Source organism: Columba livia, chromosome 3 (genome assembly GCF_036013475.1).
Source record: "Columba livia isolate bColLiv1 breed racing homer chromosome 3, bColLiv1.pat.W.v2, whole genome shotgun sequence".
In the NCBI taxonomy this organism is placed as follows: domain Eukaryota; kingdom Metazoa; phylum Chordata; class Aves; order Columbiformes; family Columbidae; genus Columba; species Columba livia.
In genome coordinates, this window is record NC_088604.1 from 77189716 (window position 1) to 77203402 (window position 13687).

General features: G+C 48.4%; 1 protein-coding gene and 1 long non-coding RNA gene across 2 annotated transcripts; one reads left to right on the forward strand and one right to left on the reverse strand.

The window, feature by feature from the left end:
- Positions 1 to 442: 442 nt before the first annotated feature.
- RHOU (ras homolog family member U) lies at positions 443 to 8094 on the reverse strand. Its single transcript, XM_065057758.1, has 3 exons — positions 7497 to 8094; positions 6663 to 6721; positions 443 to 3560 (listed from the first exon to the last, which is right to left on the reverse strand). The coding sequence occupies exons 1-3, from the start codon at positions 7828 to 7830 to the stop codon at positions 3105 to 3107; spliced, it is 849 nt and encodes a 282-aa protein (XP_064913830.1). The 5' UTR covers positions 7831 to 8094; the 3' UTR covers positions 443 to 3104.
- Positions 6459 to 12554, forward strand: LOC135579082 (uncharacterized). The gene is made up of 2 exons (XR_010471479.1): positions 6459 to 6759; positions 12056 to 12554. It is a non-coding gene; the product is annotated as an uncharacterized LOC135579082 (long non-coding RNA).
- Positions 12555 to 13687: the final 1133 nt, after the last annotated feature.

Sequence of the window (13687 nt, forward strand, 5' to 3'; positions counted from 1 at the left end):
CTGACAAGACCTTTGCTGCCAAGAGAGAACAGGCTCCATTTTTGCACAAATGCCCTCCAGCTGCCCCCGGGCATGTGTGGCACGATGCGTGGTAAAATAACAGCCACCAGTCTCAGTGTCCCCCCGATCTGTCCTCAGCCAGGCTGTGCTCCTCCTGCTGCTCACCCTGCTTTCGGGGTCCAGGCACAATGAGCCTGCAAGAGGCTGCCATGCAGAGAGGCAGAATGCTCATCAACCTGCCCTTCCCACCTAGCCCATCCCCCTGGAGATGCAGCAGCACCGGAAAAAGTCTGTATTTTTTAGCCAGAGGCCTTTTGCCAGGGTGCCAGGAGCGCAGCCCCAGGCTGGCTGCACAGCTGCCTCATCTCTGCCCGATATCAATCTGGTGCACAGCCAAGGACTGCCCTTCACCTTCCCCGAGCAGGCAATGGAGGCAGACACATACAGAGGTCAGAATTTATTTCCAAATACCTCATTTATATCATTCTCACATGAAATATTTTTTTCAGAATATAGCCTACACTTAGAAAACAAAGAGAGGTGTGTGGTTTTTTTTTTATAAGGCACATCAGATTATAGACTACATAGAGACATCTCCCCCTCACTTGCACTTGTAAAATACTGGTGATTTTAAATGTAGTATTTCTAGAACTTAGACCCTGTGTAGCCCTATGTAGAGCAGTATTCATAAAGTTAATAGACCTCAGTTTACATACACCTAGTAAAGGGCTATAACAAGTTGTATATACATCACATTTTCAGAAACAGTCACAGCTGGCTAACTTTAAAGTAATGCTACTCCAGACTATGAAACAGGCTGCTTATAAAATATAACCTACTGCTTCCAGTATGGCATGATATAAAGCAGTATGATCTTGCAGAATAAATTTTGCTACTTTTGCAAAAGGAAGCTGCTCTGATTCAAGCCCATCTCCTCCCAAATCCACATTTTTGATTGACTGAGGCCGTTTTACAGAGAAGCAAAGCACCCAAGAGAAATCTGGCTCTATGTTTTTCTCCTGGATGACGGACGGTATGACTGCATATCTGAAATCCTGTCAAAGCATTTGAGTATGAAATATAAAGGTTCAGATGTTAACTTCATGACCAGTAAACATTAAACCATTACCAACCAGATGTAATCAAGTTAAACGCATCCAGCTTCTGTGCTATGGAAACTTTTTCTAGGCTGTTCCAGTGCAAAACCCAACACATTTTTATTGAATCAGACCTAGGTAAAGATTTCCATCCCATTTTCAAATTTTTAGCAGTGGAACATTACCCATTCTACACTCAGTTCGTTGTAGAGGAGGAAAAAATACTGTTTATGTGTGGAGCCTATGCCAATACAGCCCAGAATCCATTTACATAGTGTTATTTTCTTTAATGGGCCAGGAGGTAAACTGTGGTCAGCTTCATCAACTCAAACAGCTTACGCAGTTCTTGTTTATATCAGGCGTTGGTTCATTTCTGATGAAAAAAAGGTTTCAGCTTTCTGTCACTGCAGTTTAGTTTAAGACTATGAAAAAGGTCACTTCAAGGCTATGACCAAAGGGAAAAAAAAAAAAAAAAAAGTATATATATATATATATATATATATATATATATAAAATCTGATCTTGAAATATCTAGGGAAAAAAATAAAAGTAGTCAGGGCCATAAAAAGGCAGACAAACGGCACAAACTAAATGTCCTCTGCAGAATAAGTTAAAATACTGGTTCTTGCAGAGGGTCATGTTACCCCTCAGGTCTCTCTAACTCGTCAGGGCTTGAATCAGGCTTAGTTTAGTAGGAACCAGATTTAGTCAGAGAGTAGGTCACACTCAACTCTGCATCATGTTGATCACTCAGCTACATTTTAGGCACATTTCAGTCAATCTGTTGGACTGACCTGGGGAAAAAAAATTATCAGTTAAATATCCAGGGTGACCTCAGCCGATTTCACGACTGTGAGCTTGGACAAGGTTAAACCACAAGCGTCAGTTGCCTGCAGAAGGGAAACATTAACTTGGTTGAAAACAGCATCATGAAGAGGACACAGCAGCCTCAGTTTCTAGAGTCTAGTTTGTTATAAATCTTGATCTGCCTGATTTGTTATTTGTTTAGCAGCCTTAAAAGGTAAGGAGAAGCATCCTGAAATACTTGGCTGAAGACTTAAAACCAGATGTGGTTTACATGGTGCTGCAGGAATATTTGTTACACATATTTCTGAAAAAAAAAAAAAAAAAAAAAAACACAAACAACAACCAAACCAAAACAAACAAACAAACAAAAAAAAACCAAACAACAAACAGCATTTACATTCCTTTCAACTGAAATAGATGAACTGTCATCATGTCTGCAAAAATACAGAGGACATCACCACTGCTCGAGGTAGCAGGTTAAAGCTTGGTCATGTTCCTCGGGCTTCCACGCAGCTTCCTGGGAATGGCAGGGGAAAGAGGACAGAAAGGACTTTCTCAAAGTCAGGAGGTGACAAACGAGATGTCAGCTCCATAAGGGATTATGTTCCCTCACCGTGTGCTGAAGGTATATTCATGACCTTTCCAACTGTCGCATTTGCGTATAGACTACACCTCTCACATACCCTTTTTAAAGCGATCCCCAAGAGCATTGGCTTGGGAAGACACAGAGAAGAGAGCAGGAGTGGGGTTTTAAAGCTACAAATGTCAGTTAGGAGGCACAGTGTTATTTTTCCCTTTGATCATCCACATACAGAGCTTGACGTCTCCACCATCACTAGTGTGTTCCTCCTGCAAAGCCCTGGCAACAAAGGCCTTCGGTGTGCTCCTCCCCGTTGCATATGCCTTAAAACACAACTAGCCAAATCCTTCGGACAAATCCTTCTATCCTCACAGACACATGGTGCTCTTCTTCCTTAATGAGAGGTTTTAGTCACGAAACTGGATGCCAGACCTGATTTATAGCAATCATTTAACTAAGAATCCTTCCACCACCCTTGAAAGGGCAACTGAAATATCCAGTAGCAACGTATACACATACATACAGATCTACACTATACACTCGGGACAACACAGATGAGATTTCAGCTAATATAGCCTCTATTTGATTTCCTCAGAGAAGCACTTGTGTCCTTGCAACCCTTATACAAAACAGCAGTATTTTTTCCACCAGGATTTGGAGAGGTTTTTCATCTTGTCTGGAGTCCTACACTTGGATTTCTTTGGTTGCTGCTGGGTATCTGAGTACTGAATACCAGCCACGATGGCTGCATCAAAGACCTCCTTGAGGTTTTTCTGAGTCAAAGCAGAGCACTCGATGTAGGACGCAGCTTTTATTTCCTCAGCACAGAGCTTCGCAGCCTCCTCTGAGACTGGCTTTTCTTTGCACTTGTCCAGCTCAATGAGAACTTTGACATCCTCCCGGAGGTCCGACTGTGTCCCAACCAGGATAATGGGTGCCTTGGGGCAGTGGCATCGGATTTCGGGAACCCACTTCTCACTCACATTCTGGAAGGAGGAGGGGCTCACCACGCTGAAGCACAGCAAGAAGATGTCCGTGTTGGTGTAGCACAGAGGTCTGAGCTTGTCAAATTCATCCTGCATGGAACAAAATCATGTTAGTACCCAACAGAAAGAGCACATCAGCCCCAGAGGGTGCCCCACCACACTCCCAACTCTAGCCTGCCACTGATGTTTGGAAGAGCTAAGGATCACCTGCCACTGGAGAGGTGTCCTGACATCAATACCCAGACCACTCAAGGTTTGGAGCAGAAGTCACCTGTACCCAGCCTGATGTCTCACCCTGCAGAGCTGCTAGCCAGCAGGCATCCTGCCACCGTCGGGCATGCAAGATGAAGGTGGTGGCTTCCCCACATAGCTGAGATTTTCTAATACCGCAGCTCGTTTGAGTGCTTAAATATTTCATTCTCTCTTTGTACACAGGCACTCTGCCCCATTTCAACAGAGAAGCAATTCCGTGGGAAGCAGGTTACAGCACATGAGCGACAAAGCCGAACATCGAAGTACTGGAGGGAGAAGGTACTTTCTATAGGTCCACCTCTTACAGGGGTTAGTCAGTGAACCCCTCCGATGAGGAGCACCCGTGCACCTCAGAGCTGCTCTGCTAACACTTCTACCTCCAGACACCTGCAAGAGCAGAGCAGACAAGCAGCAACAAGCGTACCTTCCCTGAAATAGCACCTTTCCTGGAATCAGCTTTTAAACTGGTGACTACTTAACAACATCCTACAGGATATGGGAATAATTTCCCTGCCATTGTGCCCAGGGATTTAAATCTGATGGCTGCAATAATGACTCACAATGCGCAGGCTTAACATGCCAATGGCATAGAGTAAGAGCTTTACCTTTCCCTCCCACCCATGCCACATCAAACAAACTGCAAACAGGCCTCACAGCACTTCAGCGCTACCTTTCTTTTTATTTTTTCTTCTCCTTTTAGTGCAAACTCCAGCAAACAAGGCCCTTTTCCAGTGTCAGGAACTAGCCACAAGAAAGCCAAACACCTCATGGTAATAAAGGCATGCTAGTCCTCAGCAAAGCATCAGCAAGAAGCAAGGGTTAACTCCAGGCAGGCTGCTTTTATGCTGACAGTAGGATAAAAGCAGGGTAACACTAGCAGCCTGAACAGGTAGGATTTGCCTCAACAGCAGTGACATTTTAATTAAAACAGACCGTGTTCTCAAAAGCTCTGAATTGAAAGTGCAAATAACACACACAGATTAAAACATTTCTCTAGTATCAGCAGTTTACCACTGAATTACAAGCTCCATGTTAATTTTCAAGATGTGAAATTTTCCTTTAAAGCCTCTGGAGGCCCAGGATATGCAGTTTAAAGCCCCCTGGAAGCCCCAGAAGTCTGGTTTCACTTGAATGAATTTCTTCCAGCAGCATCTCTGAGAGAGACAGCAATTTATAAAACACGAGTCAAGAAAGTAAGCTTCATTAGCTCTCTTGATACTCAGATTAAGGCTCAAAGGAAAGGAAGCTCTCAGGTCTTGGCTCAGAGACACCCCGCATTTACTGAGATGCTGCCCTGAAAGAAAGGGCCATTTACAGAAAGTCACCTTGCCACGTAATTGCTACACGTAATTGCTACACGAGAAACCTCAAAAGGGCTCAATGCAATGGGTTTGAAAGCCAAACCCGCATCTTAAGGCTTTCTATCAAGATGAAAGAGTGCCCTTCATATCCCAAGTACGCTCATGCAGTTTCAATGGTAGGTACATGACCTGCAGGGACTCTACACCTCTTTGGGCTGGTGATGCTGAAATACAATTTCCCTGTGCTTGGAGTGCTTTTTTAGCTGCAGTTTCAGCAGCCATCTCATGAAAGCAGTTTTACCAAAGTATCCAGCTAGGTATCTTTTATTCAGGATGACTTCTGTCAGTTTAGATAACCACTTCATTTTTACGGCAGCAACTCTACCCATTCCAGCTGCACTTGGGCAGCCAGAACAAACATCTTAACCATTATCCACAGCGAAGGCAAGAGATGACTGGGCCTGCCAGTCCCTCCTGCACCTTGCAGCCATGTTGCCACAGGCACTACCTGTCCACAGGCTGTCACTCGATGGCAAATTCAGCTGCCACACTCTACATATGAATACACACAGCCAAGGCCCTTGCAGTGCCACCGGTCTCTTCAGCAGAACATGAAATCATGGGACTGTTCTGCTGTTTTACTTGGTATAATTACCTAATGAAGGCTGCTTGCAGGATTTTAGCTTCAGTTTGTAGGGCACATGGGAGCCCTACACTGCTGTCTAGGACCGCACAGCCCTTCAAACCCCTTTCCTAAGTAGGGCGCCCAGTTACAACTCATCTAAATAGGTTTGTATGTTAAGACCACTGAGACTTTTCAGTGTGCTTTTGGTGAAAGTTTAGACCCAGATCCACAAAGCTGCGCAGGAACCTAACTCCCACTTGCCTTCAAGCGTCAGCTAGGTAGCAAAACACTTTTGGCTACTTTTGGCTATCCAGACTCAGCACCTGGCAAGTAGCGTTGCATGCTGCTCAGGGTGGTACAAGCCAGGGACTTGCAGAAAATACAAGGCAGTAAGAAATGGGCTCTTTTTATGCATCAGGCAAACTAGGAGCTGAGAGGCATCAACCACTCTCAACTCTTCAGGACTTAGATTAAAGCAAACCTCAGCTTTGTGGCAGCAGGGGGATGGGAATGGCAAAGATGAAGTCTCCACAGACAACACCCAATAGGACTTTTTATCCCTTCAGCTTAAGCCTCCTCAAAAACACAGTCTCTGTCTCCAGACACCTACAGATGTGGATTCTTTGCATACATACATCCCAAACACCGTAAGTCTTAAACATGCAGTTATTTAGCAAAAATATAGGCAGTGACAACTGTTCAAAGAGAAAACCAGGTGGCCCTTGAATCCTCAATATGTTCAGCCTTTCTAACCAGGCAAAGCAAAGCAGCAGCTTGAGCCAGCAGAGCAGCAGCCTGTGCCCAGCCCCTATTCAGAGTCAGAGTCTGTCCCCCACCCTTCAACAAACACCAGGCAAAGCAGTGGGTTAAGCTGCAGTGAAAATAATAGCAGTTTAATACGATGATCAAACACTGGGAATCCTTTCAAATCCATGAAGTCATTAGCAGGACTACTTTGCGCAACAACTTCTCCCCTCCTGCTGTCACTTGAATCAAATAAGTGGCTTCACTGACCTGACCAGCTGTGTCGCAGAGCTGAAGTCTCACCGGCTTGCCATCGACAGACACAACAGCTTTGGAGAGAAAGGAGGAGGGAGCGGGGAAAAGTGTGGTGAGTCCAACTGTACACGATTTCCATTAAAGAAAAGAAAGAAGATTTACCCTCCCGCAGCTCTTACAGTCTTTAACAATTAGTTTAGATTTAACTACTTAACAGAGCTGGAAGGGAGTGTAGAGCTAACACTTGGGCACACACAAGCCCTTCAGGGCTTTCCGATTCATTTCACTGCAAGACATGAGGCAGTGAGCGGCTGCACTAACCCCCAGCTGGCAGCCGGGAGAGGGAGCCAAGCGGTCCCGGTCATTCTTCTGCTACAAAGGCTTTAGTTTATTATCCTCTGATATATCTTCAAAACGGCCGGGGCACAAAAAGCCCCCGCCGGAACCAAAGAGAAAACCCAGAACCTCCCCTTTTACAATGCTGAGACAAGGCAAGTATTTAAGCTTTCCTTTTAGGCGCTTCCTATCTCGCCGAGAGCTGGAAGTTTTAGACCGGAGAGTTCACAATTAAAGCCCGGCTTCGGCCGTACGGCCGGGCGCGACACCAGCTGCCAGCCTGGCCCCGTTACACGGGAGACCAACCGGTACTGCTGGTTGCGATGGAAGTCCAACCAGCTCCGGTCCTGCCTGAGTAGGGTCCTGCCCCCCAAAACAGCGAAATAACCGAAGCTGGACACCCCACCCGGCGCAACCCCGACACGGCTCCAGGGTGAAGCACACGCGGGACGCGCCGCTTGCCGCGGCGGCAGCACCCCCTCCCGCGCCCCTGCGGCCGTCCCTGGCCCTTACCGGAGAAGTTGTCGAAGGCGGTGGGGATGTACTCGGTGGGGTACCCGTTGGTGGTGTAGCTCACCACCAAGCTGGTCTTCCCAACGGCACCGTCCCCCACCAGCACGCACTTGATGCTGCGCCGCGGCTCGGCTCCAGCTCCGGCCCCGGCTCCGACCCCTGCCGCAGCCCCGGCCCCGGTCCCCGCCGCCCTGCAGCGGCCGCCCAGTGCCGCCCCCAGCGCCGCCGCCGCCCGGCCGCTGCGCACCCTGCGCGGGGGCACCGGCGGCACCTCGCAGCCGCCCGGCGCCGGTTTGCTGATGTATCCCGCCTCGCCCTCCTGCTGCGGCGGCATCCGCGCAGCGACGCGGAGCCCCGCGGGTTGGGGTGCGGCGCGCGGCCCGGGACCACCGGCCGGAGGGCGGCGGGGTGCAGCGGCGGCGGACGGGCGGTGCGGGGCCCCCGCGGGCCGGCAAGCACGGCGCGACCGCCGCGAAGCCAGCCCCGGCGCCGCTGGCTCTTCACCGGGCGCAGGCGGCTGTAGCAGCGGATCCCGCCTGCGCTGCGTTCGCCTCGCCCCGCGCTACCGAGTCCCAGCCGCCAGCCCCGCGCCTCCGCGTGACATAGCGCCGTGCGGGGAGGAGCCGCCGCCGCCGCCGCACGGCCCGGCCCGGCCCGGCAGGCGGCGCCACAGCGCCCCGCGCTGCCCGCCACGACGGCCGCGGGCAGGGGGCGCGCCGCCGCCGCCCCGCGGACGCGCCCCTCATTGGCCCGCTCGCTCCCGCCGCAGAGCACGGCGACGAGCCCGGCGCCGCCACCGCGCTCTGCGGCGGGAGCGAGCGGGCTCGTGTCCCCACCGCGCTGTCATCAGCCCGGGATACAGATGTTGGTATCGTCATTTTTCTGGTTCCGTGCCGCGGGGCGTGCTGCAGCTGCACGTCGTGCCCCAGCTGCCTGTTCCGTGCTCGCTGTAGGAGCTGGAAATGACAGGCCTGCAGGGCTGCCATCCTCTTGCTTCTATAAGTGCTTCTTTCGGTACTTAAAAGGAACCTATAAAAAAGATGGAGACAGACTTTTTAGAAGGGCCTGTTACAACAGGACAAGGGGTGATGCTTTTCAGCCTGAAGAGGAGAGATTCAGGTTTGACATGAGGAAGACACTTTCTACAATGAGGGTGGTAAAACACTGGCCCAGGTTGCCCAAAGAGGTGGTGGATGACACATCCCTGGAGACGTTCAAGGCCCAACTGGATGGGGCTCTGAGCAACCTGATCTAGTTGAAGATGTCCCTGCTTATGGCAGAGGGTTGGACTAGGTGTCCTTTGAAGGTCCCTTCTAACCCAAATTATTCTGTGATTCTATAAAGCCCAGAGCTGCGTGCTCTGACCACTGAAGGCCTGGCCAATGTGTGTCCCTCATGGAAATAAGCACTTGGTACAGCTAATCTTGCTTTCCTATGTGTGCTGAGCTCTTCCATAGGAAGAGCTGCTGTGGCTGTTCATAAGTTTTGGTGCTTGTGCACTCCAGACAACATTTTGGGCACTCCAAAGCAGGGCCAGACCCAAGGTCCTCCCTGGTCAAAGGCAGCCTGGAAGAGCCCAGGCTGGATGCCCTCTGCATACAGTTGTAGTGATGGGGAAGAAACAGCTCCCTGGAGTCCTGTGCTGGGGTGGCATTGCCCACCCAGTTCCTGTGGGGAGCACAGCCAGGTAGGGATGGAACACGGCAGCCAGTGAAGCGCATGGCTCAGGATGACCCTCATGCTCAAGACCCACAGGGCCACTGACCCTCCTGTGGGACAGCTCAGTCCTGCAGAATTACCTTCCCCTAAATGAACAAAGACAGTGCTGCCATGTACAGGAGTCAGCGCCAGAGACATCACAGGGCACCCAGCTACAACCAGGAGGTGTTTCCCAGTCAGGTGCTTTCATATATTGATTCCCCTGTGAGGAAGCTTGAGAAGAGATGACTCAAGCAGCTGGGCTTTGCCAGGATCAACAGCCAGAAGGACCAGAGTGGGAGCCTGCCTGCACTCAGGCATGTACCAAAATAACAGAAATGGTTTAATTCATACTTTTGGTTATTTTGGTGCAAGTCCTCTTGGGATTGCCTAGGTTAGAACAAAAGCATTCTGTTTTAATTTAGTGTAATTATAGCCTGTCTACCTACAAAAGCTGAATTGCTTTAACAATACTGTTGCAGCTAAGTCTCTGGAGTAACAATGCAGTTGTGCTGTCTCATTCTTGTTGGGAAAGGGAAAAACATTACACGTGTAGGTGCAGGCTCACTTTGCAAACAGCTGCATCTGTTTGAAAGGTTACCACCATGGCAGCCTGTTGTCCCACTTGTTCCTGGGGTTGATCCTTTCACAGCAGAGCCCTAAAGCCTGAAAATTCCCCATCCACCTGCCTGCAAAGTCACAGCATTTGTTTAGTTCAGTATTAGCCTCAGCCCAGCAGATGTTTCACTGAAAGGGGTGAGAAGCCTCTCCATCGCTGCTCTGCTGTGATAGCTGAGTGGGCTCAGAGCTACCTGTGGTGTGGTAAGATCTTGAGCACCAGTGCTGTTTCAATGATGAACCACATAGCTCGGTGTAGAGATGACAGAGGTGACAAATCACATTCCTGATCAAAATCGGGTACCAGTTCCAGTACCAAAAATTGTTATGGGTCCTTCTTTTCCTTCAACTGGGCCAAGAGGAAAATGGGTGAATTGCACAGCAACTTGTGTCCCTTCTGAATTGAAAACAAATTGCTTCAGTGAAACTTTGAAGGTAGTCAGGATCCGCACAAGACAAGGAATAACTTCTTCAGTCATTTCTAAAGAACTGCATAGAGCATGGAGACTAAATGCTGTTGTTATATGTCTGGTGCATTTGCTCCCTACTGCTCTGTGCGGGGGGCAGAGCCCCATTTGCAGTCCAGTGTCTCATTTTTAGTCTGCATGGTTCTGAGTGTATACATAGCTGCATCTCTGCACAAGAAAAGGCAATGCTAATAAAAGGCACATAGAGTGGGAAAAGGTATAGATTTTAAGACTCTAGTTCCCTGTGAGAGTTTAATCTTCAGGCTCTGAGAAGCACCTGAGAAAGTTGTTTCCCACACACGATCTTTGCCAGAAAGGCTTGTTGTACCTGAGGAGCAGAGCTATCAAGGGGAGTCTCCATCATCATGCTCAGATGCTTGTTACCTTTCTCCTGCCAGAGTCCAGCAGGCAGTAGTTCTCCATTTCTAGAAATCCAGAGGAACTTTCAACCTGGGAGAACAAGAAATGGAAGAAAAGTCAATAGACCAGATCTGGTTCATACTACATTTTTGCAAGGAAAGAAATGAAAGGAGAACCATAATTAAAATTTAACTATATTTTACTCTCAGCAGCATCCCATAAATGGTGTATCTTGTTAGTACTGTGGAATGGCACGTGATGCTGGAAATCAACATGTGGTAAATACACTGACAGTAAATAAGCTGATAGTAAATATGGTAAATACCATATGCTGGTCAGCTTTGGCTGTCATGGGCAGTGTGTCATGGCATGCTGAAGCCATGACAGCAGATGAATTTCAGTCCATTTTGAACAGTGTGCCAGCTGAAGGTGAGCAGACATACAGTGATCACTGACACCAGGATGGAATATGACCCAGCTGAGGACACAAGGATGCCTGAGCAATGTCACCTCTTATCTGCAGTGACAAATAGAAAATCTGTGGCCTGTATCAGTGTTGTGATGGGAACTCATTTAAGAGGAAAGATGCACAACCACAAGAAAAACTGTAGGTGGGAGATGAGAGGGTGGGCAATGTGCACTGGGTGACAATCCGTTTGAATGGTGTCAAAAGATGATGTGAGAAAGCTCTTCATACAAATGCAGCAAGCAAAAAAATGCAACATGCACATTTTTAAACACCTTCAGTAGACAAATACAGTCAATGCATTGAGCTAAGTAGGCTCCAGTGAGATAGCTATAACAGTCCGCATTGTTTCTGTGCTTGGGGAGGGGGGCGTGAGTGGATTCAGTGCGGCATGGTTGCCCTATACTGTAATGTACCCTACCAAATACAGTAGCCTTTTGTGTAAGAGGATGAGCTAACCAGTTGTTTTGCAGAGGGGGGGCGGCCCGTTTGCACCACAGCAGCAAGTCAGAGCAGCTCCTGGGCAGCCGTGCTGAGGGTGTGCTGATGAAGGGATGCTGTGACAGATAGCTGTTGTCTCCAAAGCTTTCAGCCTCAGCCCTATCACATGCACACATCTTACAGGTTTGAACCCAATTGTTTTCAGAGCTCTGAGCTGGGAGATAAAGAGGCTTAACTCCACATAGGTCAACAGGGTGGCAGTTGTCTGTCTCACTGCTGAATTTGGTCTATTATCAGCCAGTTCACAGAAAAGTTCTTGCTCTATCTTACTTGCTCACGTTAGTCAAATATTATTCTTTGAGAAAAATTACAGTGAGAGGAAATTATTTTATCTAGACATGAAGTAGGTCATTGTTATATCCTGGCTTATCATTTTCCCTGCAATATAAAAAAAAAATGAACTGAATGCTGGCCTTGTAGAATGAAAGCTTGCTTTTTTTTTCTTGTAGAAACTTGAAAAGCCTGACACGGGGAGAGGCAAGGGAGTGAGGCAACGCGCTCTGAGCATGACGTGATGCACTGCTGCTTGTTCAAGGGAAGAGTACAGCCTGCTCTGCAGGGCTGTCACCAAGACCCTGTTCTTTGTTGAGAAGAGCAATCCCAAGGTCTGGAAAAAAACCATCTGTGATGCACCCCTTCATTTTCCAAAGAGCACGATCATAGTGACACAGCTAAGCTGGCTGGTGGCAGGGGAGGTGGGAAGAAAGGGGAAATATGAGGGAACAAAGAAAGGGCAACAACCCGGGAAAGAAAAGGCAGCCTGTATGAACGATGGCTCCGACGCCAGAGGAGTGCTTTTGAAGCTGTGCTTTGAGAACTAGAAGGGAAAAGGGCTATAGAAATACCAGATATTCCTGCTTTTATTAGATATTTGATTTGTAATTTAAAATATTTATTTATTTATTTATTTATTTCCAGGTATTTTTAAAGAACATTTTCATCACACAAGATTTCAATCTCAGAGAAGTTTTCACTACCTGGGGAAAGGGATCAGTTAGCAGCACACATTATTAACACAATAAACTCTCACCGCCCCACCAGATAAGTTCCAGTTGAGAAGAAGCTACCAAATACTCACAGGCAAATAGGATTGTTGAGTTAAAACTAAAAAAAAAAAAAAAAGAAAAAAGGTACAATTGCTTCAAGCCTCCCAAATTCCTAGTTAATTCAGAAAACAAATTAACCCTAACCTGCAGTGTCTCTGCAGGGGAACCACAGTGGGAGGTGAGCCCTTTATCTTGCTTTCAAAATACTTTTCAGCTGGTCTGGGGTCACAGCTGCTGAAAAGTGCTGCATGTCATGTATTTTGTGTGACTGTCACCAATTTGCCTGCTTGTCCTGTAAGCCCCTCACTGCCCTTGGGCTGCCCCACGCCCCTCTGGGTGCACCGGAGGTGGGAGCTCTGCTCAGGACAGGCCACTCTTTCCAGGGCTCTCCCTGCTGGGTCTGAGCAGGAACCAGACAGTGGCCACAGCAGTTCACTTGTGCACTGGTGGGGACACACTGGCTAAGATCTAGGTGATGGCAGATAAATGTCTCTGTAAGAAAAATAACAAAGATACCTGTTTGCCAAGCATTTGAAGGAACTGCCCCTGCCCTGCTGCATACCACATTTCAAACCGGTCCCGGGAGCCCCAGTTTACAGACGGAATCTGGAAAGAGGGAGGCAAACCCAAGGACTAAGCTGGAGGAGGAGAAAGCATGCTTGAGTGGTGTACTTGCACATTGGTGAGGATGGTGAGGGTGGCAGAGGAGAGAGCTGAGCAGAGAAACAACAGCTCAGTTTAGAAACACGTCTCCAAGGAGCCAGAAGCAGAAGAGCTAGCACTCAAAACAGAAATGGTGTCTGCAGCACAGATGCTCTTTGCCACATTGCCTGTCAGCCCCTATGTGAATCCCCTTATTAGATTTTCCTTAGCTGCCACAACACCACCAGTTCCCCAGGTGGACTGCCAAAACAGCCGTCAAAACCCCAGTCCAGCACTCTCCTGATCTCCAGGGGCTCTTTCAGCAGCTGGGAAAAACTTTCCTTTCTACTACACATCCCCCTGCCCATCAGGACAGACCTGTGGGTAACTTTT

Excerpts from the sequence above, each read along its gene's own strand:
- RHOU (XM_065057758.1), bottom strand. The coding sequence starts at position 7,830 with ATGCCGCCGCAGCAGGAGGGCGAGGCGGGATACATCAGCAAACCGGCG. Across the intron at positions 6,722-7,496 it reads CGCCTTCGACAACTTCTCCG|CTGTTGTGTCTGTCGATGGC; the intron begins GTAAGGGCCAGG and ends TTCTCTCCAAAG. Across the intron at positions 3,561-6,662 it reads TCTGCGACACAGCTGGTCAG|GATGAATTTGACAAGCTCAG; the intron begins GTCAGTGAAGCC and ends TGTTCCATGCAG.